The sequence below is a fragment of the Capricornis sumatraensis genome, chromosome 11 (genome assembly GCF_032405125.1).
Source record: "Capricornis sumatraensis isolate serow.1 chromosome 11, serow.2, whole genome shotgun sequence".
Classification (NCBI taxonomy): domain Eukaryota; kingdom Metazoa; phylum Chordata; class Mammalia; order Artiodactyla; family Bovidae; genus Capricornis; species Capricornis sumatraensis.
In genome coordinates, this window is record NC_091079.1 from 26,720,784 (window position 1) to 26,744,769 (window position 23,986).

Consider the following 23,986-nt stretch of genomic DNA (forward strand, 5'->3'; position numbering starts at 1 on the left):
TTAGATTCCACATATAAGGGATGTCACAAGATATTTCTCCTTCTCTGACTTAATACACCGCCTTTTATAAGGATATAAGCTTTAGCATTTTTGCCTTCATAGGAAAAAAAAAAAACAACCAAGACCCAAGAATTCAAGGAAGTGGTTCTGAGTCACGTGAGCCAAGTGACAAATACAGATCTCCTGACTGTCCAACCGAGCATCCATGCCATTCTGGGAGTTATATTATTGAAAGTGAAATTGAATTTTCAATAACGTCAGCCACTGCAAAGAAGTGAAAATAGTTTACTTGAAATTCCTCTGGAGTAGATTGAATTCCAAAAAGAACAAAAGATGCTATGATGGAGTTTCCAAATTGCTCCTGAAATTCTGTCCTTTGGCTTGGTTCGTCTTTCCTTATGAGGAAGATTGCAACTTGCGGGGAGGGGGATTGTGGTTTTTATGGGGTACACTTAATATCAGGGCTGCAAGGAAACTCACTAGGTCTCCCCGTGACCTTTGCCTAGTGTTGCCTAAGCATTTAATGAATTGAAATGGAAATTAATTTTTCTCGGCTTTGATGTCAGTTACCTGGCACAGTTACACCTTCCATCTAGATTACATATTTCCATTTGTTGTTCTTTAATTAAAGCCACCGTGATAAAGGTGGGAGTTTTAATTAGTGTGGGGGCATTCTCATATTAATTTTAATTTAAGCATAATATCAGGATGTTTTTTCTCCCTAAATTAGTTTCCATTAAAGAATAGCCCAGAAGGAATCCTTAATTTCATTTTAAAGCCTAAATTTAACCTTCGGTAATTTGTTTGTGCTCATTGCCACAGATTAAGTCTTTTATAGAAGCAACGTCAGCTTAACCCAAAGACAAGGTAGTGGTTCTCATGCCTTGGAGGGTTTTAAAAGATGATTGTAAGAAAATGCATCATTTTAGATGATGAACAAGCAATAACAAAGAAGATTAAGAACTAAGTTTAATTATCCTCCAGGCAAGAAAGAAGAAGCTCATTTGATTTTGCCTAAAAAAGTGCAGTGTGTTTGAGTTTCGGAAAAACCCCTGTCTGAGCTGCCTTTTTTGTAGAATGTCCTAGAAGTTCAGGATTTGGTAACTGTTGCCAGTCTCTGTGGGCTTCCCAGGTGATACTAGTGGTAAAGAACCCGCCTGCCAAGGCAGAAGACAAAAGAGACACAGGTTTGTTTTGACCCCTGGGTCAGGAAGATCCCCTGGAGGAGGACATGGCAATCTTCTTGCATGGAGACGCCCATGGACCAAGGAGCCTGGCAGGCTGTGGTCCATGGAGTCGCAAAGAGTTGGACACGGCGGAAGCGACTGAGCACTCTCCCAATGCACCGTCTGCGCTGACTCTGGCCGCCGTCTCTGCTGCACCTGCCGCGCTCCTCTGCTCTCGCCCAGCATGGAAAGGCCGAGGCGCAAGGGACTGTGCCCTCAGCCACCTGCCTTAGCTTCTGTTCCTGCTAATTCCTGTTCTGGCTGTGAAGGGAAGCCGGTGGAGGGGCTTACACCTATGAGAGATGTGATTTCAGCGGAGGGTTTAAGACCAGCTGTTGTGCCAGGTGGAGAGCAGACCCACTGTGGCCGTGGGAGACCAGTTAGAGGCCTTCTGTTCCCATCTCACCGCCCCGGCCCCTCGGGTGCAGGCTTGATGCTGCTAGCACTTGGCCCGACTCTAGCCTGCTCAATGTCCGGTAGATTAGAGGCCTGATGCCGGGCTTCTTTGGTGGCTCTGATGATAAAGAACCCATGTGCCAACGCAGGAAATGCGGGTTCGATCCCTGGGTTGGGAAGATCCCCTGGAGGAGGAAATGGCAACCCACTCCAGTATTTTTGCCTGGAGAATCCCATGGACAGAGGGGCCTGATCGGCTACAGTCCATGGGGTGTGAAGAGTTGGATGCACCTGAGCACAACACACAGCGCTGCTGGGACTACAGCTGGCCTCCCAGGGCACTAGTCTGCTTCTGAAAGCACGTCCTGTTCAGTCACTTCCCTGTACTAACACTTAGGTTAAACTGACACAGCATTCATTGTAAACTAACTGTGCTTCAGATGAACAAATAAACAAATGATTTTTGTCCAGCTGCAAATTTAGTTACTGCTTCTGATAAAATCTTAGCTAGTCTTTGTATGTGGAGAAGGAAATGGCAAGCCACTCCAGCGTTCTTGCCTGGAGAATCCCAGGGATGGGGGAGCTTGGTGGGCTGCCGTCTATGGTGTCGCACAGAGTCAGACACAACTGGAGCAACTTAGCAGCAGCAGCAGCAGCAGCAGCAGTCTTTGTATGACTCTCAGTTTTTTTTAAATTCTAGAGTTTTATATTCTCTTAATTAAAACATTCAGGTACTTCCTGGAACATGTGTCAAATTTAATCAGTTAAATAAATAGTGACATTTCAGGATGTGACCAGCTTTTTCATTTGTCCTTTACGGGGATATTCAAGTGGGGATTTATATCCCTGGCTTCACTTCTCACATGAAGGAGACTGAGCATCTGGCCCTCTGTCTTAGTGTTTTGGGACAAAAGAGATTGAGAAAAGCAACCATTGTCCTTCAGTTATTTTTCGCTTTCTAAATTATATGTTATTTTCCAAATAAAAATGTGAAAAAATTATTTAAGCCACTTTATCCACTTGGCCAAAGGAATATTACTCATCTTGACTCTGTCACCTAAAATATTAAATGTGTATTAGATTCTCTGCAAATTCTGATTCAATAAATAAAAAGAAATGCATTCAGTTTTAAAATCTCTGCCTGGAAAAACATATCGAACTGCTGCTATTCTGTTTACTGGTAAAGTAAGCTTGGATTGAAAGTAAATACTGGAGACAAATGCATGTCTTAGGTTTGAGGCATTTGGACGGAAGGCTGTGAGCGCTTTCTTACCTGTGTCTGTGCTTCCAGGCGGTTTGAAGTGTCCAGTGTGCAGCTTCGTCTATGGCACCAAGTGGGAGTTCAACAGGCACCTGAAGAACAAGCATGGCCTGAAGTTGGTGGAGAGCGAAGGAGACCCCAAGTGGGAGGTACTTTTGAAAGCTTGGTCTTGATCGTGACTTTCCTCAGCACAGACGACAAACCAGGCAAGCCCGGTGCCGTTCCTTAGAGCAATGGGTTTTCTGGTGGGAAACTTGGACATCTTTCCGAACCCCCTCTTCCATCTGATGGGGGTATACTGGATGAGGTCTGGGCCATGCGTGTGGCTTCTTATGCTGAGTTGTGTTGCAACTGGTTTGTGAATGAATCTCTGCATTGGACTCATTGATACCTTTACTTCTGTTATCTTGAATCCAGAGTTTCAGAAACCGCATCTGAAAGAAAAATGCTTGACAGTATATATTGCTGGTCCCCGCCCAGAGAACAGAGAAGGGCCCCACTTGCTGATTTTAGGTCCTCTTCTCCCTCAACTGAAGGCAGGTGCTCCTACCTGTCACCTTTGTTTTCCAATCAGATGTTGGAACCAGTTTCCTGGCTGAATTCTATAAAAGCCAGTAGCTGTATTTTGTAAGCCAGTAGCTATTTCTCTTTTCAAGTACCAGGGGTCACTGCCAAATTGCAGTTTACCTGAGACAGAGTTTCTCAAGCTCAGTGCTGCTGAGATTATGATCTGGACAGTTCTTTGTTGTAGAGGGCTACTCTCCACATTTTAGAATGTTTAGTAGCAGCGTTGACCTCTGCCCACGAGGATCCACTAGCGCAGCCAGTTAAGAAAACCAGACAGAAAGTGCAGACACTGCCAGGTTCCCCAGGAGTCCAAATGATCCAGGTCCTTCTCAGCTGAGGACCACTTCCTGAGAAGTTTCCGTCATACCGCGGTATCCAGTGGGTTTACTCCAGTTAAGAGTAAGGACTCAGAAACAAATCCAATGACAATGTGGGGGTTATTCCAGAAAGCAAGGGAAGGGTTGTCCAGTGGGAGGGAATGTGTTAATCTGTTAACATAACCCATCATAGTATCAGAACTAGGGAGAAAACTGAAATGATCATCTTCATAGATGGAGAAAAGGCATTTGACAAAATTCTGCATCCACTGATTAAAAACAGTCAATAAAGCAGAATTTGATGCATACATCTTTAAGACGAAAAACAAAATATATATGTTTCAGATCAATAGCCAACATCTTAAGTTTCTTATTAGATTTGGGAACAAGAGGAGGATGCCCTAGGGGCTCTGGTCTTTTAACAGCATGAGAGGCCTCAGCTGGCATGTTGGACAAGGCAGAGTAAATAGAGATGTAAGAATCAGAAAAGAAGGAAAAGTATCTCTGTAGATACAGGCTTATGTTTTTGAAAATCTAAGAATGAATGAAAATCTACTACACATGATAAACAGCAGATTAAAACATCAATATACAATAATCAATGGCTTTTATAGAGAGATAACCTAGAACAAAAGAACAGAGATTTAAATGTGAAAAAAGAGATATTTTACAAATACCAGAAGAAAACATAAGTGAGTCTATTTGTAAATTGAGAGTGTGGAGCACTTTCCTAACTATAACTCAAAATCCAGATTCAGTTAGGAAAATGATTGAAAAGAAATTAACCACATGAAAAACATTTTTTAAATCTTACGTAAAAGAACTCATAGAGGGGCAAATGACAAAAAAAAAACCCAAAAAACTATTTTCAGTCATATCATAGAAAAAAGGTGAGTATCTTAATGTTGTAAAAGGCTGCTTCTAGCAATACTGGTGAAAAAGATCAACAGCCCAAAATGCAAAAGATAAGAAATGTTCAAAGAAAGAGAAATGCAAATGACCTTGACTATCTGAAAACGTGATCAGCCTCACATGTGATAAGTGTAATTAAAACTAAACAGAGATAGAATCTCTTACCTCTTTGACTGGCAAGAATCCACAAGTTTGACATCATCTCTGCTGGAGAGGCTGAGTAAATAGGCATTCTTATACATTGCTGGTGGGAGTGTAAAACAGTGTGACCTTTACGAAGGGGAATCTAGCAATATCTACTGAAATTACATATGCGCTTCTTTTTCCATTAACTAAACAATCCCACCATTAGAAAACTGTCCCAAGGTTATACTGACAAAAATGAGGGAAGGTGTCTACACAAGGCTGTTTATTACAACTCTGTTAACATAGTATGTGAAGATAGAGTGTGTGTGTGTATATACACCAATAGATTGGTGCAGAAATAATTCCAGATATATGTGTGTACACGGTTAGTATACATGTGTGTAGACTTCCCTGGTGGCTCAGATGGTAAAGCTTCTGCCTATAATGTGGAAGACCTGGGTTCGATCCCTGGGTCAGGAAGATCCTCTGGAGAAGGAAATGGCAACCCACTCCAGTATTCTTGCCTAGAAAATCCCATGGACAGAGGAGCCTGGTGAGCTACAGTCCATAGGGTTGCAAAGAGTTGGACACAACTGAGTAACTAAACTTTAAACTTTATACATGCATGTATTCTTAGCTTTTTGTGCTCAGAGGGCCTAGAAACAGTGACCCTAACTGTCAGTGAGCGTACCTAGTCTCCAGGTCTTGGTTTCTAACAGGATTCTCCAAGAAGAGAAACCAGGGTCCCTTGGAAAAAGTGGTCGACTTCAGGTCAGAGGCAGAAATTACGGAAGATGATCCTGGAGCATTTTGTAGTGCTGGAAAGTAACACCAACGTGCTCCACAAAAGTAAAACAGCATGTGTCAAAATGACACAGGAGACAATCCAGAGAGTTCTGAGCCTTTCCCTTCTCCAGGGGTTCTTCCCAACCCCCAGGGATCGAACCCAGGTCTCCCGCATTGCAGGCAGATTCTCTACCAGCTGAGCCACTAGGGAAGCCCAAGAATACTGGAGTGGGTAGCCTATCTCTTCTCCAGCGGATCTTCCCGACCCAGGAATTGAACTGGGGTCTCCTGCATTGCAGGCAGTTTCTTTACTAGCTGAGCTACCAGGGAATCCCCTAGAGAGTTCCTAATGGCCCCAAACTGGAACAACTTGAGTAACAAAGTAAATCATGGTAGTATTGGACTAAAAAATCACTCAAAGCATAGAGTAAATATCTCTGCATCCATACTGATAAATGATTGAATAAATAGTAGAGAAGGACCAGTTCTTACCTGCAGAAGAATTTTGATTAATAGATCTAGAAAAAATGAGGGAAATAGAAAATTACCATTGGAACACCACAGTAATAATTACAGTAGCCAAGGTCCATTGGTGAATGCCAGAATTAGTCAACAGAAGTTTCGAGGAGAAATAGAGTGTTGATGTAACCTCAAAATATCTCCCCCTAAATAATTATGAATTATAAAGGGAAAAAGTAACATCACAGTTCAGACACCTGGCCGACACCACCTTAGCCACGCAACCGAGGTCAGAATTCTCGGTAGTAAGACAGTGACATCATGTACCCCCGATGTGACGTGATCAGAAGGGCTGTTGTCACACTGTTTGGATTCATGTGATGGTTTCTTGTGATGAGGTAGGGGCTGAGGATTGTTGGAAGATTATTGACGGCCCTTCTGATTTTATATAACAATAAAAACAAAATTGAACTTTAAAAAAGCAAGCCCTGAAAATTAAGAGTAGAATGAAATCAAGGATCTAAACTATATGTCAAAGCGATGGCAGAACCACATAGAGAAGAACTATTTTAAGAGATTTTAAGATAGAAATTGGATTGTTCCTCCCCAGTGGAATAGAACCTAAGGGTGAAAGGAACTGGCAAAAAAAAAATACTGTTCTTAGTTATTCCACCAGCAGCAGTTGATATGGTTACTCTAAGGCTGTTGTTAGTATTTGCAGAGTGGAGTGAAGCACATCAAATGTGTTTAAATCCATGAGTTTATAATAATCCTGGGAGAAAACTCCTTACCTGTGCAGAGTAATAGTGAATCGACTCTATTTTGATAAATAAAATTGTTACTTTGGTAAGGCTCAGAGTCGAACAATTATTCTACCTCATCTAAACAAACCGTAACTCAGAATAACCGAATGTTGGAGGAGAGAGATTTCTTTGTATAGAAGTATTCCAGCCAACAGGTGAAGATTTTCATGACTTCTGTTTTACAACCCTCCACTGGCATCATGGGTCTAGCGATGACCATAGTCTCCTGACAAGGCAGCAGAAACAGAGACACTCAGTCACGGAGTGTGTCCTGATGGAAGTACACAGTGTTACCGTGGAGTCCTCCTGCCGTAAAGGGAACTGATCACCTGATTAAACTTCCACGTCTGACTGTCAATGTACAGGAAATACAGCGGACGGGGGGCACACTCAGTGATTCCCTGGTGGTGCAGACAGCAGAATTCAGGCTGTTGGAAACTCTGACGGCAAGCAGCCGCTTTTCACAGTGAAACTATAAGCAGAGGAGAAAGAGTGGAAGGAGAGCCTATAGATGCAAGTCTTATGAGATTTTATCAGACGGTTCTAATATATGGATTCCAATAACTTAAGTACGACTTGGAGGATTAAGTTGTGAAAAAATGAACTGGGGAAATTAGAACACCGCTTAGGGATGTGAAGACAATTCAGGAATCACTGTTAAGTGTTCTGAGTGTGATGGTGGTGTTGTAGTTCTGGTTTGAAAGAGTTTTATTTTTTAGAGGTGCATTCTGAAATGTTTAAATTGATATGATGTCTGCATTTGCTTCAAAATCAAAGGGCAGTTGTGTGGAGCGTGGTGGGGGCATCGGCAAAAGAGGACTGGCCGTGAGGTGATGACTGCTGAAGTGGTGCTGTGAGCATGGGGGATCGCTTCTCCGTCTTGCATATGTTTGACATTTTCTGTAAGAAAATTTAAGGAATGTGGACTTGGACAGACTTCCTTGCAGTTTCCTGGCTCCTCCTGTAAACAGTTTGACCTTGAGCCATTGTTTGTTGAACCTGTGTGACTGCTGTGTTCTAATGTCTGTGGTGAGGCTCCTGCCACTCAACAGGTCAAAAGGATTGAGAGACAGGATGTATGAAATGCCAGGGTTACTGTCTAGTCCCCAGCAGGTCCGCGGTGCGGTAGCGATGGTGTCAGCAACATCACCATCGCGTGCCCATCTACAGAAATCCTCTGGTGCTTCGAGTCCATACTTGCAGGGCTTTGCTCTCTGTTAGCAAATAGACATGGAATGCCGGTTCCTGATGTAGACAGCATCTCTTCCGGCCCGCTGGTGCTTCTGTTCGTGCAGTCACGCCCCTCTCCTCTGAAGACCTGGCTTCTTACAGATCGCGACACCTTCAGCAGAGCTGTGACTCTACAAATACAGTTGACACAAAGTCACCCACTAGACTCCAGAAGTACGACAGTTGAGCAGCCAAGACGCTGGACAGGGGTGGTCCCCGAGTGATGATAGGCTGCCTGTCCTAGCAGTCACGCTGTCGCCAGACTCCCTGGAGTCCCCTATAAAGCACTGCCTTCCCACAGATGGTTATTACAGAGAGTATCCCAAAGCCGAGCCGTGCCACGCCCTTCCTGTTCATCACAGGCTGAGATCCCGTCCGCGTTGGCCACAGTGTTGCCTAATGGTACTTATAGGGAAGCATGCTTCTTTTTGTTCATTTATGCGTTCAATCAGATACTCATTGGGTGTCTACTAAATGTCAGGCTGGAAATGAACTAAATGAACTTGACCACTTGGCTGTAAAAGAATAATCACATTCTATTCTGAGCCTTTGTGAATAGCTGATAAGTGCTGACAGAGTGTGATAACTTTGGCTCCCATAATTTGTGTGTAAAATCTCCTTTTCGTTCTTCTTTATTGGTGACATTCATGCTTGCCTGCCTTCCAGTGCCAGGAAGAGGTGATTATGAATATCTGGTTCGTGTGAAATGTCCACCTCTCCTCTCCTTATCGGTGTGAGATTTCTGTAAATGTCCCTTTAGCTTCTCCTTCTCTCGTGGGGGTCCTGATTCTGCACAGGTGTATCTTCTCTGGTCAGTCGCATTTGTCGTACCCATCCTGTAAAAATAAAACGAGCCACAGGCTGCACGAGTAGCTGAGATCTTGCTGTGTGCCGGGACCCGTGCTCTAAGCTGGCCAGATGTGGTGGTGACTGGTCCTCTCCTCCCGTCCACCGCCACCACAGCTGTGCCTGCCTCTTGACCTCATGGCAGGAGGCCCTGGGCACGGGGGATCAGAGCAGTGTTGGTGGCAGTGGGTGGAGCAGAGCACACACGAGGGTCTCTCTGCGTGTCTCCTGTCTCATTGTGAACAACATCCTCTGTTCCCTGTGGCAAGAATGTGTCACCAGAGGCTTTCCTGCGAAGCTGGTTTTAAAGTCTCGGCACTTGCCACAGCGAAGTTTCCTCTTTGGGAGATGGGTTTTTATTGGAGCGCTGGTTTCTCAGGGGTGCCAAGCAAAGGAGCTGCTGCAGACGCATTGCTGGTGTGTGTTTGTTTTGTCTGAATCCATTATCCCAGGGCTTCTGGGGACCTTCTAGGGGTCTTCTAGGCAGTCACATCAATGATTCTGTGTTTTCATTTAGCCAGCAACAGAAACTCCCGAGGAGCCTTCCACCCAGTACCTGCACATCGCAGAAGCTGAAGAGGACGTTCAGGGTACACAGGCTGCCGTGGCCGCCCTCCAGGATCTGAGATACACCTCGGAGAGCGGTGAGAGCGCCCCCCGCCTCCCCGACACCTTAGAGCTGGTCTTTGACAGGCTGAGTGGATGAATGAACTTGTGAATGAGTGATGTCTGTCACTTGATCTCCTTCAGCTCCGTTGGGCCCTCAGGAGCTCTCTGGTTGTCAGGCTTGGAGGTAGAGATCTCTTGCAGAGTGTTCTAGAACAGAGCTGCAGGTGAGGTGGTGCCGCCAAACGGTGTTGCCGGATGTCCATGCGTATCATCACGTCTCTCCCTTCCAAGTGCTAACCAGGCCCAACCCTGCTAAGCTTCTGAGATCAGACGAGATTGGGCCCGTTCATGGCGGTATGGCTGTAGACTCATCATGTCTCTGAGCAGCGTTTGGGAAGACAGGTCTTACAGTTCTTACTTCACAAGAGGCAGGAGACTTCCTCCTTGTAAATGGTTAGCTGAGGCTCACCCACTTCTTGGGTGTTGGAGCTTGTCTTGGAATCTAGGTCTCCTAACTTCTTGTTGGAGCGCCATCCCTGCTCCAGGCTCCCTCAGAGTCATCTGTTCTGGGGGGCTTGTTCCAGGGTCTACAGGAGGCAGACAGGGGGCGTGGCTGAGACCGGAGGCCAGTCTGCTGGCCTTTCTAATGGCCCCTTATGGACCTGTGGGCCCAGGACTGTCTGCTGTCCAGTTCTTCTGAAAAGCCCCAAGTCAGGATCTTCATGTCAGATGTCATCACTGTCAAATGTTAGATCAATTTAAAAACAAACCACTGTGCCAGCCTAGTGGTAACTGGGGCGTTGGGCTGAGAACACTTTTTCTTAATGCTCTTTAAAGAACAGGAACAGAAGACAAGTTAATATAAGGTGCCGCAGCGCTCTGTGTATGGCGGGAGCAGAGGTCAGGCAGGTGGGATTAGAGGAAGCGCGTGGTGAAGTCAGATGGTGACAGGAGGTAGGAACTCACCATTTCACCGAGCTCTTAGTCCCTAAGCCCCAGGTGGTTAGAAGGATGCACAGAACGTCCTGTGGGCCTCTGTCTTTGGGGAAGATCTGAGGCCGGCGCTGTGCACACCGCCCGATGAGCTGTGGTGACCTGGGAGACACCCCACAGCCTGTGAGAGCAGCAGGCCCTGCGGATGGGGCGTCCGGGCCCCATCGTCAGCGTGGTTCCCAGAGCTGACGCTGTGTCTGCTCGTGTTTCCTCCCCTCATGAGCAGTGAGTTCAGCGAGTGCTCATGCCGGGCCGGGCCAGCCAGGATCCCCCACACGCACACACTCCCTCGCTCCCACGCTCCCTCTCTCCTTTGACAGGTTCTCTGTGTCTCCTCCTGGCTGTTAGGAAACGATGCAGCTCAGCAGCTGGGCCTCCGCTCTGGGTCCTGGCCTCCCTGCACTGCGTCTCTGGCCACCTCGGAGCTGTGCCCACACGGGCCAGACTCTGCACGTCTCAGCACGAACTGAGTCTGCTCCTCTGCCACCCAGCACTGTTCCTACCAACGGCATCTTCATCCTCAGGGTTCAGGCTGTGTTTCACCTCCCGGGAGCCCACCTGACTGTCCTGCAGAGCTCCCTAGTCGCCCCCCCGATATGAACTGACCAGGGGCTGGAGACAGTGGCTTACCGTCTGTCTCAGTCACCTGCGAGCCCCGGAAGGAGAAGCGGGCAGGCAGCATTAGGTTTGTCTGTGTTCCCACTGGGAACCGTGTTCCTGGCTGACACTTGGGGCTTGATAAATGGTCATTAACAAAGGAAATGGATGAAGAATTAAAATCTTACTTCCGTGCATTTTTTTAAGGGTCAATGTTTTGTTTAGTGTTTGGCTGTTTAGAATGGTTGGCTGCAAGGCACGCCCTCCCCACCTCCTCCAGGAGTGTGTGTATGTCTGTTTATGTGTGAGGTGTGTGCAGGGAATGCCAGGCCTGTGCATGGTGAGCAGGTGCCCACATCATTGCTTCAGTTGTATGCCACATCCTACCCTCCGTGTAGAACACAATGAATGCCCTTCTCTCATCTCTTAATGATTCATGTTGGAACGAGGCCTGCAGAAAGCTGTCCAGGAGGATGTAGACGTTGGAGGAGACTTCGTACTATTATGCTAACCTGGAGACCAGGCAATAATTTCCCTCCTGGTGAATTAACAATCAGGGTCAGAGTGGCATGTTCAGGAAAGTCGCAGATGGCCAAGCATATGGCGAAAGCAGGCAGGGTGCGCTCAGTAGCTGTCCTGCTGATGTCGATTCCAGGCTTCTGAGATGAGTAAAAGAGAACCCTGAGCTTCCGTTGGTTTAGAAGTCGAAAGACCACCAACTTGATGACTGGGACATCCTCGCGTGTCCTACCCGTCTCCTGTGTAACTTACCTGGCTCACACTCAGGGGCCGCCTCCCACCATGCTGGAGGGAAACCAGCTCTGCGGTGTGCTTCCCAGAAGTTCCGTTCTGAGAGGCAGCCCTGTGTCCACAAGTTTGCATTCAGAACATCCAGGCTTGAGCCCTGGCCTTGTGGCGTAGCCAATCCGATGGCCCAAGGCAGGTCTCTTCGATTGTTGGCAGTGGAGTGACTAATCTGTAAGGTGGGGATACACCACCACAGTGTCATTTCCTCACAGGTTGTGTGGAGTTTGGAGATGTTCCTACAGGGAGTGTGCTGTGAGCTGTGACGTACCACACACTTTGTTTCTGTGGTCACAGTGAGCACTTACTGAGAACGCGTGCATCCTGGGAGAAGGCACCACCCAACCATGGCCTCTAGAAGGGCTGCTTCTGCGTTCAGTGACCTTCACCGCCCGTGGACTCAACTGTCTTCTGTTTGCTTCTTCCTGCACAGGTGACCGACTTGACCCCACGGCCGTCAACATCCTCCAGCAGATCATCGAGCTGGGCACCGAGACCCACGATGCCACCGCTGTTGCCTCGGTGGTTGCCATGGCACCGGGGACCGTGACCGTTGTGAAGCAGGTAGGACCCGCCCCTCGTCCTTAAATACTGTCTCCTCACACTGCCACACAGCCTCTGCCCCTGCCCGCTTTGGTTTTCAGGCCTTTGACCTACCCGAGGGGGAGTTTGGAGTGAAATTGATCTAGTCTCATACATTCTCTTATCCTTTTTTTTTTTTAAGTTATTTATTCATTCATTTTTGGCTGTGCTGGGTCTTCGTTGCTGCGGTTGTGCTTTCTCTAGTTGCAGCAAATGGGAGCTACTCTCTCTAGTTTCGGCGCGAGGGCTTCTCACTGCGACGGATTCTCTTGTTGTGGAACATGGGCTCTAGAGCACGCAGGCTCAGTAGATGCAACTCGCGGGCTTAGTTGACCTGCAGCACGTGGGATCTTCCTGGACCAGGGGTTGAACCTGTGTCCCCTGCACTGGCAGGCTGATCCTTAACCCCCTGGAGCAGGGAGGTCCCATTTTCTTCCTCTTATTACGGGATTGATTGTATCTGCAAGAGCTCCATATGTTGAGGCCGTGATGCTGAGGAAGGTACATCACCCCTTCCAGAATGAAGTTCCAGAAACTTCATTCCTTTCCTTTCAGTGAAAGGAATCCCCGAGTGAAACGAGTGTGATGTGGACTGGTCTGAACACATCTGTGGTCAGAAAGCAGCCTTGGTGCCTAAGGCGCGAGGTCAGTGGAGCAGCGGGGCCATGGGGACTGCCAGAGGAGCCAGGAGGGCTTCCAGGGCCTGGCCTTTTAAATACTAAACATCACCTGATGCAATCAGCACAGAGGATGGCTGAACTAAACGGATGGGAGAGGATGGCCACTGTGTGAGGAAAGGTTACTCCACTTATTGATGGTTGTTACACCATTTGGCTCATTTCCTCTCCTCTTAACCTCAGAGGAGACTTGCGGTGTGTGTCATGATCAGGCCATCCTGTTTGTCTGTCCACACCTCTCTCTCTCTGCTGCCTCTGGCTTCACTGTACAAGACTTGTAAGCTGGCTTATGCAAATGCTTAAGAAAACCAACACAGCAAGCGTGTCAGAACCAGGGCAGACCCAGGGTGTGTCGTTTAGAATCAAAGTTCAAGTTCGTGGAGAAAGTTGAATGGCAGACAGTAGCATTTTAGGTTATCCATTGTTTCAGCGATTCACTCAGGAAGTGTTTAGTAAGTGCCTGCAGTGTTCTCATCGCTGGCTCTCCAGGAGAGAACCGACGTTTGCCATCAAAGTGGTTACTCCTGTGGGAAAAAGATCAATAAGACAGAGAGGTTGTCACACAGTGAACAAGGGCAGTGGAGAAGAGTGAAATCAGAAAGGGGGAGGGCGGGGGGCTGAGGGAGCAGGGGCGGGGAGGGCGGTGGGCTGAGGAAGTTGGGGCTGCGGGCTGTTTCATGAAGGATTGTTGGGACAGGTCTCTGACGTTTGCCCCGAGACCTGGGAGAGGTGGGCTTCACTAGAACGATCTAAGTTCTGCTGTACATGTGGTACCAAGTTTGATAATAACAAGAAGGAAGCGTGAAAGAGTTAACAGTAGAAGAGGTGAGGTTTTCGTGGCAAATAACAAATAATTTCTTGATGTGGCTCTCCTCTCCCTGAGCGATGTGTTGTTTGTGACTTGCCTCCGATGACTTGGTGGACTTCCCGGTGCTGCCCCCCTGACTGCCCGCCCGCCCCTGTGAGGTGCGCCCAGGGCCAGGCCACAGTGCAAGCAGGGAGTTGAGGCTAGGGAGCTCCCAGCGGAGTTAGTGCATGCGGGTTCAGCTCTGGATTTCCGGCTCCTCGGACAAGACTCCGTGCATCTAGGTGATCGTTGGGATACTCCACGTGTTTGTACTCTTCCGTTAGGATGCTGTCTCTCAGTGAGACCCTGGGCAGAGGTCAGACAGGACGGCAGGAGTCTGATGTTTCAGGCTGCAGGGCCTGTGTGTTTTGCATCGTTGGGAGCAGATTCATAACGCCTCTGGCCCAAATGCTCTCTCAGCTTTTCTTTGTGTTTATTAGATTGCGGTCTTCAGTATGTCTCGCAGTCTCTTCTGAAACTCCTCCCCTGTATCGTGGCATGGGGCATCCCTAGCTAGACCTGCCACTTCGGGAAGGGCATCAGGGGCCCTTTGGCTGCTGCAGGCATGCCAGATCCTTTGGAGAACTGCAGGGAGGCGCCACCACTGTGACTCATGACTTCCTTCTAGGAAAAGGATGGATTTGCTGCTCCCTGGAGACATGATTTATTGCGCATCGCAGGCGGAGTGGTGATACGCAAGGTTGCGGGTGGAGGAGATAGCTTAGCTGTGTTCCGAGGCCTTAGGGTGACAGCATGACGAGGGATAAGGCCGATAAGCCTCCGGTGCAGCCCTGTAAAGAGGGATAATGTGTTCGCAGTGGTGGGAAACAGGGGCACCCTTCAGTCTTGGGTTTATTGAAACTGCAGGGCTCAGAGGAGTGTCACTGTTTAACATGGACTTGAGTCACTGCACTTGGAAATGTTCCCTGAGGATGTGAGTCCTGTCTGCCTGGCTGGCACCTGTCACATCAAGGGCTAACTGGGGGCCCAGATGGTAAAGAATCTGCCTGCAATGCAGGAGACCTGGATTCACTCCCTGGGTGAGGAAAACCCCCTGGAGAAGGGAATGGCTACCCACTCCAGTATTGTGGCCTGGAGAATTCCATAGACAGAGGAGCCTGGTGGGGATGTGAGTCCTGTTCTCCTGGCTGGCACCTGGAGCTCTAAGGCTGTTAATTAAATGATGGATGGGAGAATGGATGGATGGACAGATGGGCAGGGAGGCCTCAGACGGCCCCTGCAGTGCCTACGGGGTTGCACTGTGTCAGGCTCCCCTAGCTAAAGGAATGACCTCTCTATTCAGTTGTCTTATTTAAGCTTAAATATAGCTGTTTTTAAAATTTTATTTATTTGGCCACGCCCGTTCCTTATTTGCATTAACACAGGATCTTCAGTTGCAGCTTGCAGGCAGGATTAGTTTCTTAACCAGGGATCAAACTCAGGCCCCCTGCACTGGTTGTGTGGCATCTTAGCCACTGGACCACTGGGAATGTCCCAATATAGCTGTTTTTATTACAGAAATCAGTTTCTTTTTCTTTTAACTAAATTCTGATTTAGGATTTTCCAGTAGAGAAATCATATCTGTTTACCAAGTGTGCTTAGGCCACTCAGTTGTGGACTCTGGGGTACCTACTGGGAATTAGTGATGTTCCCTTCAGCCTGGATTTAGGACTGACTGATTTGATCTCCTTGCTGTCTAAGGTACTCTCAACAATGGTCCATATAGTCAAAGGTTTGCTTTTCCCAGAGTCATGTACAGATGTGAGAATTGGACCATAAAGAAGGCTGAGCACCGAAGAATTGATGCTTTCAAACTGTGGTGCTAGAGAAGACTCTTGAGAGTCCCTTGGACAGCAAGTCAATCCGAAAGGAAATCAACCCTGAATATTCATTGGAAGGACTGATGCTGAAGCTGAAGCTTTAATACTTTGGCCACCCAATGGGAAGTGCCAACTCATTGGAAAAAGACCCTGATGCTAGGAAAGATTGATGGCAGGAGAAAGAGGGGCGACAGAGAATGAGATGGTTGGATGGTGTCACCGACTCAATGGACATGTGTTTGAGCAAGCTCCAGGAAATAGTGAAGGATAGGGAAGCCTGGCATGCTGCAGTCCATGGGGTCACATTATCTTATGGCCGCGTGATAATCCAGTGTCTTCCTGAGATAATCTGAGTGCTGTCTGCTGCGGAGGTTACCCCTAAACAGTAGGCAGCAGAGCTGAGCACCCCTGCCCCAATCGAGGTGACACACGATATTAACCTTCACACGTGTTCACGTGGCACGTTTCAAAGTATGAGGGCCTCTTTGTCAGCAGAAAGTCCTTGTTAACCCAGGCTACTGTTTACTGAGATACTCCATTCCCATAGAGATGATTTTGAGTCATAGACTTCAGGGCGAGGTGGCAGCCTTGAGACACCCTTGCTTCTAATCACAGGTGACATTTCCCCTCAAGGTTCCAGAATGAGAGCCACCTTGCAGGGCCTTGAGAAAGTCATGGTTGAGGAGGGGCGGCCTTCAGGGGTCCTCCACTTTCATCCCCAGGCCAAGAGCGAGCAGGTGGTTCTCCTTGTTCCTCCCCCTTGGAGTGAGGGGCTCAGTAGCGACTGTGGTTTGCAGACTGTCTGTGGACAGGCCTGTGTCTCTGTCCCCACTCCTGCATCTTTGCAACACTTTCTAGAATTGCCACTCTCCTCCTTTTGTTTCCCCCTGTGTGCTGGAGGCTAACACTGACCCAGACCTGCAGGCACTCACCCATTTCCCCTTGTAGACCCTCAGCCTGGCATAGCCCAGAATGATGCTGCCGCCATCCTGTTCTAAATCCCAAGTGTTCTTCCTGCTTGCTTTTACTGCTGATTAAAAACATAAACAAAAATCAAACCTCAAAGCAGAAGTTCCAGCTTTGTCAAAAGCACCCCACCTCTCGAGGGTGCTTTTCTGCACCTCCTGTCACCTCCGGACCGGTCCCCTGTGGTGGCTGGCGCTGGAAGCCGAGGTCAGTACGTACCAGCCTGGAGGAGTGGAACCCGCCCAGCCTCCCTTGCAGGCTCAGCAGGCAGCCCGAGAGGCAGTTTCTGCAGCAGGTCTCTCTGGAAGGGGTACGTTGGTTGGCAGCCAGCACTGGAACTGCTGTTATTTGCAGTTCATTATTTCAGTGAGGAAATGCTGTCCACTCCTGTGGCCATCCGTGAACATCAGTTGCCTGTTTTCAGGGAAAGTGGGGTCCAGCCTGTCCTGTTTTTCATGTAAGGCCCTGAGTCACGTGGTCCCTGGAACCTCTTTCATGCTGTCCATCTGTATGGGGGCATCTGGTGGGGAGAAGCCACTCTTTGGAGGGGACTCCTCAAGTGCAGCCCCTGAGTGGGGGGCCTCGCTGCTGTGGTCCATCCTCCAGGGGAGCCCAGGATGGGCTTCCTGACCCGCTGGGGGCGGATGTTGAGCATCCTCATAAGATTTGTGGCAAAATAATGGGGGGAGGGGCCTGGAAGGTGATTTGTATGAGGGAACAAAAGCTATTTCATTACTACTTAAAAACAGTCACTCCATCCCCTGAATTTGATCTCTTAACTCTCAGCAAGAGACCTAATGGAAGAATCACGTCTGCGCGAGATGCTCTCGTAAACCGTGGAAATCATAGGAGATACCAGCCGCCCGCATTGCCGTAAAGGGAAACTGAGTTGAGGTCTCCCCCTCGTCCTGCCCGCAGACACGGCTGGGTGGAGACACCCTGTTCTCTTACCACGTTAAGTTCCAATAATCTGGGAATTAATGAGTGTCCTTTCCTCGTTCCTGCAGAGGCTCTGTTGGACTCACACCATAAATAGACCTCTCCCCTACTCCCCTGAATGCATGGAAGTAACAGGAGAGCCACCCCTTCTTTTCTCTCCATTCACATCTCTCAGAACCTGCTCTGTCTTCAGATCACTTGCGTGTGAGCGCGGGAGACGTCATAATCACAGATCTTTATTCTTTTCCTCATTGCCAAACCCTGGCACCTTCAGTTGACTATCTGTTCTATTTCCCCGATACAGTGGCTTTACCACCGCTGCAGTTCATCTAAGGATTCTTTCCTAGAAGAGGGAGACTGTATATAGAGTCGAAAGAACTGATGGCGGCTGCAGTCTCACCCCTCTGGGAGTACTGCTAGTGTCTCTGTGTGTCCTCGTCATGTGGTGGGAATGGCCCACGCCCTTCCACGCACGCTGACTCTGCGGGGTGATGGCAGTCGCGATGGATTCGTGGCTTGGGAAGGCCCATGTCGGGAAACCACCTGCCTTTCATGGGCGGTCAGATTTGATGTAGACTGCAGAACTGAGGCATCAGCGTCCCCTGTGCTTGCTGACCCTTGGATGATCTAATTCTAGATTCTCTGTTAGCGGTAGAAGTGATGCCTGCCATCCAGATAGATGTCTACCTTTTATCTTCTGGTTCCCAGTTCTTCTGATTGGTATATAAATGGGGACGCCTCACTGACTCCTTTCTCTGTTTCTCCCTCTTCTCATGCCCCTTCCCATGAGAGCCAGTTTTCACCTGCATATTTTGACTGGTGAGGTCTGGCTCCTACCTAAAGAACTTTGTGGCACAATTTATTTGATCCTGGGGCTCTGCCAACTTGAATTACATCGTCTAATTACACACACAGGTAGCCTCTTCAAATATTTGCCCACTTCACGTTCGTTGTGGAGTGCCTGCCGCCGAGCTGGGTGGTGACCTTCAGCATATAGATCCAGACGGTTCGCTCGGGGGCTTGGCTGCGGGTTACCCTCCCGGTCACGTCATGCCAGCTGCTGTCCTTGCTGAGCCTGCCTTAGTTCTCCCTCAGCCATTTCAATCTCTGTCTTTGTCTCAAATTCAACTTCCCTCAGTGATTTCCGCTCCTGGTATGATGTCTGAGGCTGATAATCACGAGTGCTTCCTTTCACGGCTCTTTTACGACTTGCTGAGCCCTCCTGTTCCATGGCAGTGACTGAAAATTCCCTCTCTTTGTGAAATTTTAAAAGTAAAAGTAAGTTCCATTATATATCCATGATCATATGGGAAATTGTCTGAAAAAACAGAATAAAAGCTTTTCTCTACTCCATCATGACGCTCTTTTTCACATAAGACATTGTTAGCTGACCTGAAGGTATCTGTCACTGAACCCTGATTCTTTTACACTTTTCCCTAAGACCCAATTTCCCCTGTGCCTCAGAAGCTGCAGCTCAGTTGGTGCAGTTTGCAGAATCCCACTTTATTTGAGTGTTAATACTCTTGTGTTTGAGGCTTCCCTGGTGGCTCAGTGGTAAAGAACCCTCCTGATGATGCAGGAGATGCCAGTATGATCCCTGGGTCGGGAAGATCCCTTGGAGAAGAAAACGGTGACCCACTCCTATATTCTTGTCTTCTTGCCTGGGAAATCCCACGGACAGAGGAGCGTGGTGAGCTACGGTCTTTGGGTTGGGTCACGATGAGTCGAACATGACTTAGCAACTTAACAACAACCCAACTCTCGTGTTTATTACTGTTTTCTCTGGTGCCCATTTCCTGATCCACGTCCTTGGCCAGGGTAGCTGGGTTCTAGCTGCCTTGTCCTTGGTCAGGGTAGCTGGGTTTTAGCTGCCTCCTCCCGTCCCTGCAGTGTCCCCTTGCTGGCTGAGATCTCTGGGTCTGCTGCAGGTCTGGGGCAAAGGCAGGGCTCTGATGGGAGGAACCAGAGCTGCAATCCCCATCCGAAGGGGGTCTGTTACAGCCTCAGGCTCAGCCCAGGGCAGTGCAGCTGCAGGCTAGTTCTTGCTCGTCACTCCCACTCGGGCGGGAACGCCCATCTTAGCCCAGGAGCTCCCCCTGCCTCCTGTCTATCTAGTAAATGCAGCTCTCCACTCCTGCTCCTGGGAGTCTGTCTTCCCTCCTCGGCCTCTCTCGCCCCCACGTCTGATCCACATCAGCAAGTCCTTCCCTGCTGTGGGCACTCCCTTCATAAGGTACCTTGAATAGTTCCTCTGTCCCTAGGCTGCTGCCCCCATCAAGCCCTGACTACGCAGAATGTTGTCCCAGGGCCAGCAGCATCAGCATCAGGGAGCTTGTTAGAAACGCAGACTGTCTGGGCCCCCTTAGACCTGTGGAATCAGACTCCGCATTGCACCGTCGTCCCCTCCCCGGGCGGCTCGTGAGTGTCCAGGAGCCCAGGGAGCTCCACCCTCAGCTGTCAGCCTCCCTCCCTGGTCACAGACCTGGCTCTTCACCAGGCTGCGTACTTTCTGTCCTGCAGCTCTAAATTCAAGTTTTCAGACAGAGTGATCTTTTCAAAACGTGAATCAGAGCCCGGCATCCCTGGGGGACCAGACTCCGGACGCCGAACTGGGTGGGCTGGGGTGCCCGAGCTGGGGCAGCCTGTGATTTCCAGTTGCTGTGGATGCCTTGCCCAGGGAGCCTCAGGCGCTGAAGACAGAGCCCCTCCCTGGATGAGCAGCGCACAGGGGGACTCCTGAGAAGCCCATTTTAGGGGTCACCCCAGGCCAGGTCACAGTGGGTGGAGAAGGACGCAGCCAGTAGTGCAGTGAGCAGCTGAAAGGGAGCCGGATTGACTGCACTTGACCCTGCATCGCTCCCTCAGCAGTGTGTGGCCTGGGGCAAAGCCCGTCTCCTCTCGGTCGTTTCATCTGTAAAGTGGGAAAATAATAGAACCTACCCTGTGGGGCTGATGTGCGGGTTATGCATAATTATGCAAATGAAGCAGCTGGCGGGGTGCCTGGCTCTGGTTGAGTCTAATCTTAGCTCCTGTCACAGGAGTGACATAGCTCCTCAACTCCAGTCTGAGCGCGTAGAAGTCAGCCATAACTGTTTTTGCTTCTGGAAGCTTCTGTGAAGCAGGCAGTTTCCGATGCAGCCGTCCAGGCCTCGTGCTCAGCAGTACAAGTCCCAGCATGGATGAAATGCCTCCTGCTGTGTAGGAGAGTCTGTTACCTGGTCCAGGTAGATGGTTGCATCATGTTCATGGCTGGAGACAATGTGACCCCGTCTGTCCCACGTGCTGTGGTTGTGACATTCGGGGTCACCCCCCTGGAGAGTGGAGAAGGGAATGGCAACCCATTCCAGTATTCTTGCCTGGAGAATCCCATGGATAGAGGAGCCTGGCCGGCTGCAGTCCATGGGGTCACAAAGAGTGAGACACAATTGAGCGATGAACACTCACATATCCCTGGAGAAGGCCCTGAAGGAGGCTGATATGGAAAAGCTGGTGCCAAGCAGCATCATGGGACCTCCTGCCCAAAGTAGCAGGGAGTTGGGTGGGAGGCTCTGAGCCAGAAGGGACGCAGGGCAGGAGAGACCCCAGGTGGGTGATCTCCCTGCTCAAAGAGAGAAGTACAGGAAGAAAAGGAGTTGTGGCTGGACGAGCAGGAGGCGGTGTCCACGTGGGGTTCCTACCCAGGGCCTGGGGCTGCTCATGTCTGCGCACATGGTGGGCACCAACCGCGGAGTTACACTGGCCTCACAGTCCCTGACTCTGTTCTTAGACCTACTTTGTTCCCAACGAACCTATCTGTGTGAGTTTGAAGAGTGATTGAAGTGGTTTATGTTTTGTTATGATTAACATTCCTTAAACAGGATACTCTGACAAATCTAGACATCATATTAGACCAGCAGAGGCATCACTTGCTGGCAGAAATTCACCTAGTCAAAGCTATGGTTTTTCCAGAAGTCATGTACGGCTATGAGAGTTGGACCATAAGGAAGGCCAAGTGCCAAACAGTTGATGGCTTTCTAATTGTGGTGCTAGAGGAGACATTTGAGAGTCCCTTGGATTGCAAGATGAAATCAGTTAATCATATTTATTGGAAGGACTGATGCTGAAGCTGAAGCTCCAATACTTTGGCCACCTGATGCCAGGAGCCAACTTACTGGAAAACACCCTGATGCTGGGAAAGATTGAAGACAGGAGGAGAAGGGGGCAACAGAGGATGAGCTGGTTGGATGGCATCACCCATACAATGGACCTGAGTTTGAGCAAACTCCGGGAGATAGAGAAGGACAGGGAAGCCTGGTGTGCTGTAGTCCGTGGTGTCTCAGAGTCGGACACAACTTAGTGACTGAACAACAAGCAGAACTCGGATGTGCTCCGTGGCTGGGAGTTTAGTCTGTCTCCCTTGGGCAGGGGTGGCGGCTCTGAAGGTTCTGGAGGGAACAGGGTATGCCCTGCCAGCTGCATGTCCTTGTCCCCAGGGTCTCCTGGAGGCTGCCCGTCACCTGTGTAAAAGGACACAGAGAGAAACTTCTAGAGGAAACAGATTGTTGGCTCGCAGGGAGCAGAGTTTCCATCGCTGAGGTGAGAAGCCAGTGCCACCTCGCCGGAGAGGGGCCCTGGGAACGACAGAGGGAGGGAGGGAAGGAGTCCATGGGCCCAGGTCTCCATGGAGCGCCCACCCGTCAGGTCCAAGGGCTGGTGAACATCAGGTGGGCAGAGGTCTTTCGTCCTGAGCCACATGCAGAGGGAAATGCCCCCCAAATACAGTGGAGGGGGCTTCAGTGAGCACGGTGTCGGGACCCCTGCCTGACCTGAGAGTGGTCCACCTTTGGACGGGCTTCCAGGCAGGGGGAGGCCTGCCAGCGATGCGGAGCCCAAGCATGTGTGGCATTGAGTGGAAATTAACATATGTGTGCTGACAGGTTGCCAAAGGGCAGGATCCTGCACAGCAAGCTTGTCTAAATATCAGAAGATACTCAGAGGCGGTCAAAAGCCACCGCCTGCCCCCTCCTTCCCTGTCGCTGGGAAGATGCTCTGTTTGGGTTCCATTTGAAACATTTCCTGCGGCAAACATTAGGCCTGCGGGAAGCTCCATGCTGTGTGCACGTTGTCCAGAGGAGGGTGTGCTAATTAAGACCCGGGGGGCGGGGCATTGGGGGTCCGTGGGGAGGTGGCAGTGGTGGGGACGCGCCCTGGAGGGGCTGATCTGCCAGCAATCGTGAGCACCTCACGTTGCATCACTCCCCCCGTGCCAGGCACTGGGTCCCTGCTGTTTCTTAATTCTCGAGTGAGGCCATGCTGCCCTCCCCACTGTACCACTGTCACAGAAGGATTCTGTTTTCCTGAGCCACCTGGTTTCCTGAGATCACACCAATCTGCACTCAGATGTCTGAGAAACACAATGGGTCCTGGCCACGCACTCCCGCTTTTTGCTGCCCTGGCCGCTGCCTCTAACCCGGCTGCCTGCCTAGTCTGTCTGGCCAACGTGCAAGCCTTTCCACACTCATCCTGTGATGAGCTTGAGGTCTCTCTTCCCGTTTCCGGGTAAAGAGACCCGCCCGTTCCCCTCAGGCCAGCCGCCCCCCCCCCCCGCCCTGCCCCCGACCAAGGCCACTCTGTGCAGGGGGCTCCCCAGTGCCCTGGCGTCTCAGCACCGGGGGGCTCAGTGTCGCCAGATGGACCCCTCAGCATCTCTGAGAGCAAGGACACGCTAGCAGGGACTGTTTTTATCGGGCTGTCAGTCTTTACAACCCGGACTTTGCACTGTTTATGGGGTGTGTGTTTTCAGAAAAGAGGAAAGTATCTGCTGTCTCCTTGCAGCCAAGAGCAAAATACAGTGGAGAGGAGGGATGGTGCCGTTGTCTCACGAATGCGGGCCTGCGTCACAGGCCTCCTCCCTTCCCGGGGGGATTCGTGCTCTTTTTTTAAAGGCTTTAAATTTTCTTTGATCTCTGGAATGGTTTCTCCCTGTCTGTGAATATCTTTTGCTATCTTTTGATATTTCCACAAATTTCTTGCACATAGTATTCACCTCCTCTTTTTTTTTTGGTCCCCTAGATGTGTATATATTTTTAGAGTTGGGAATTTATGATGCTTTTTTATAAACCACATTCGTTTATACCTTTTCTTTCCTCTGTAAATTCAGGATCATATTTACCATTTCCCTTTGGTTCCGATTCAGGCAGCGCCATACCTGACCTAGGGTTGTTACCGTAAACATGCTTGCTTA

The 23,986-nt window shown here is 49.5% G+C and overlaps 1 protein-coding gene across 1 annotated transcript in view; it reads left to right on the forward strand.

Annotated features, from left to right (window-relative positions):
• Nucleotides 1-23,986, forward strand: part of ZFAT (zinc finger and AT-hook domain containing) — a 155,933-nt gene that overhangs the window by 125,755 nt on the left and 6,192 nt on the right. Inside the window, exons 13-15 of the mRNA XM_068983678.1 lie at nucleotides 2,914-3,032; nucleotides 9,447-9,573; nucleotides 12,366-12,496. Of these exons, the coding sequence (XP_068839779.1) occupies nucleotides 2,914-3,032; nucleotides 9,447-9,573; nucleotides 12,366-12,496 (377 nt within the window). The remainder of the gene's footprint in view (nucleotides 1-2,913; nucleotides 3,033-9,446; nucleotides 9,574-12,365; nucleotides 12,497-23,986) is intronic.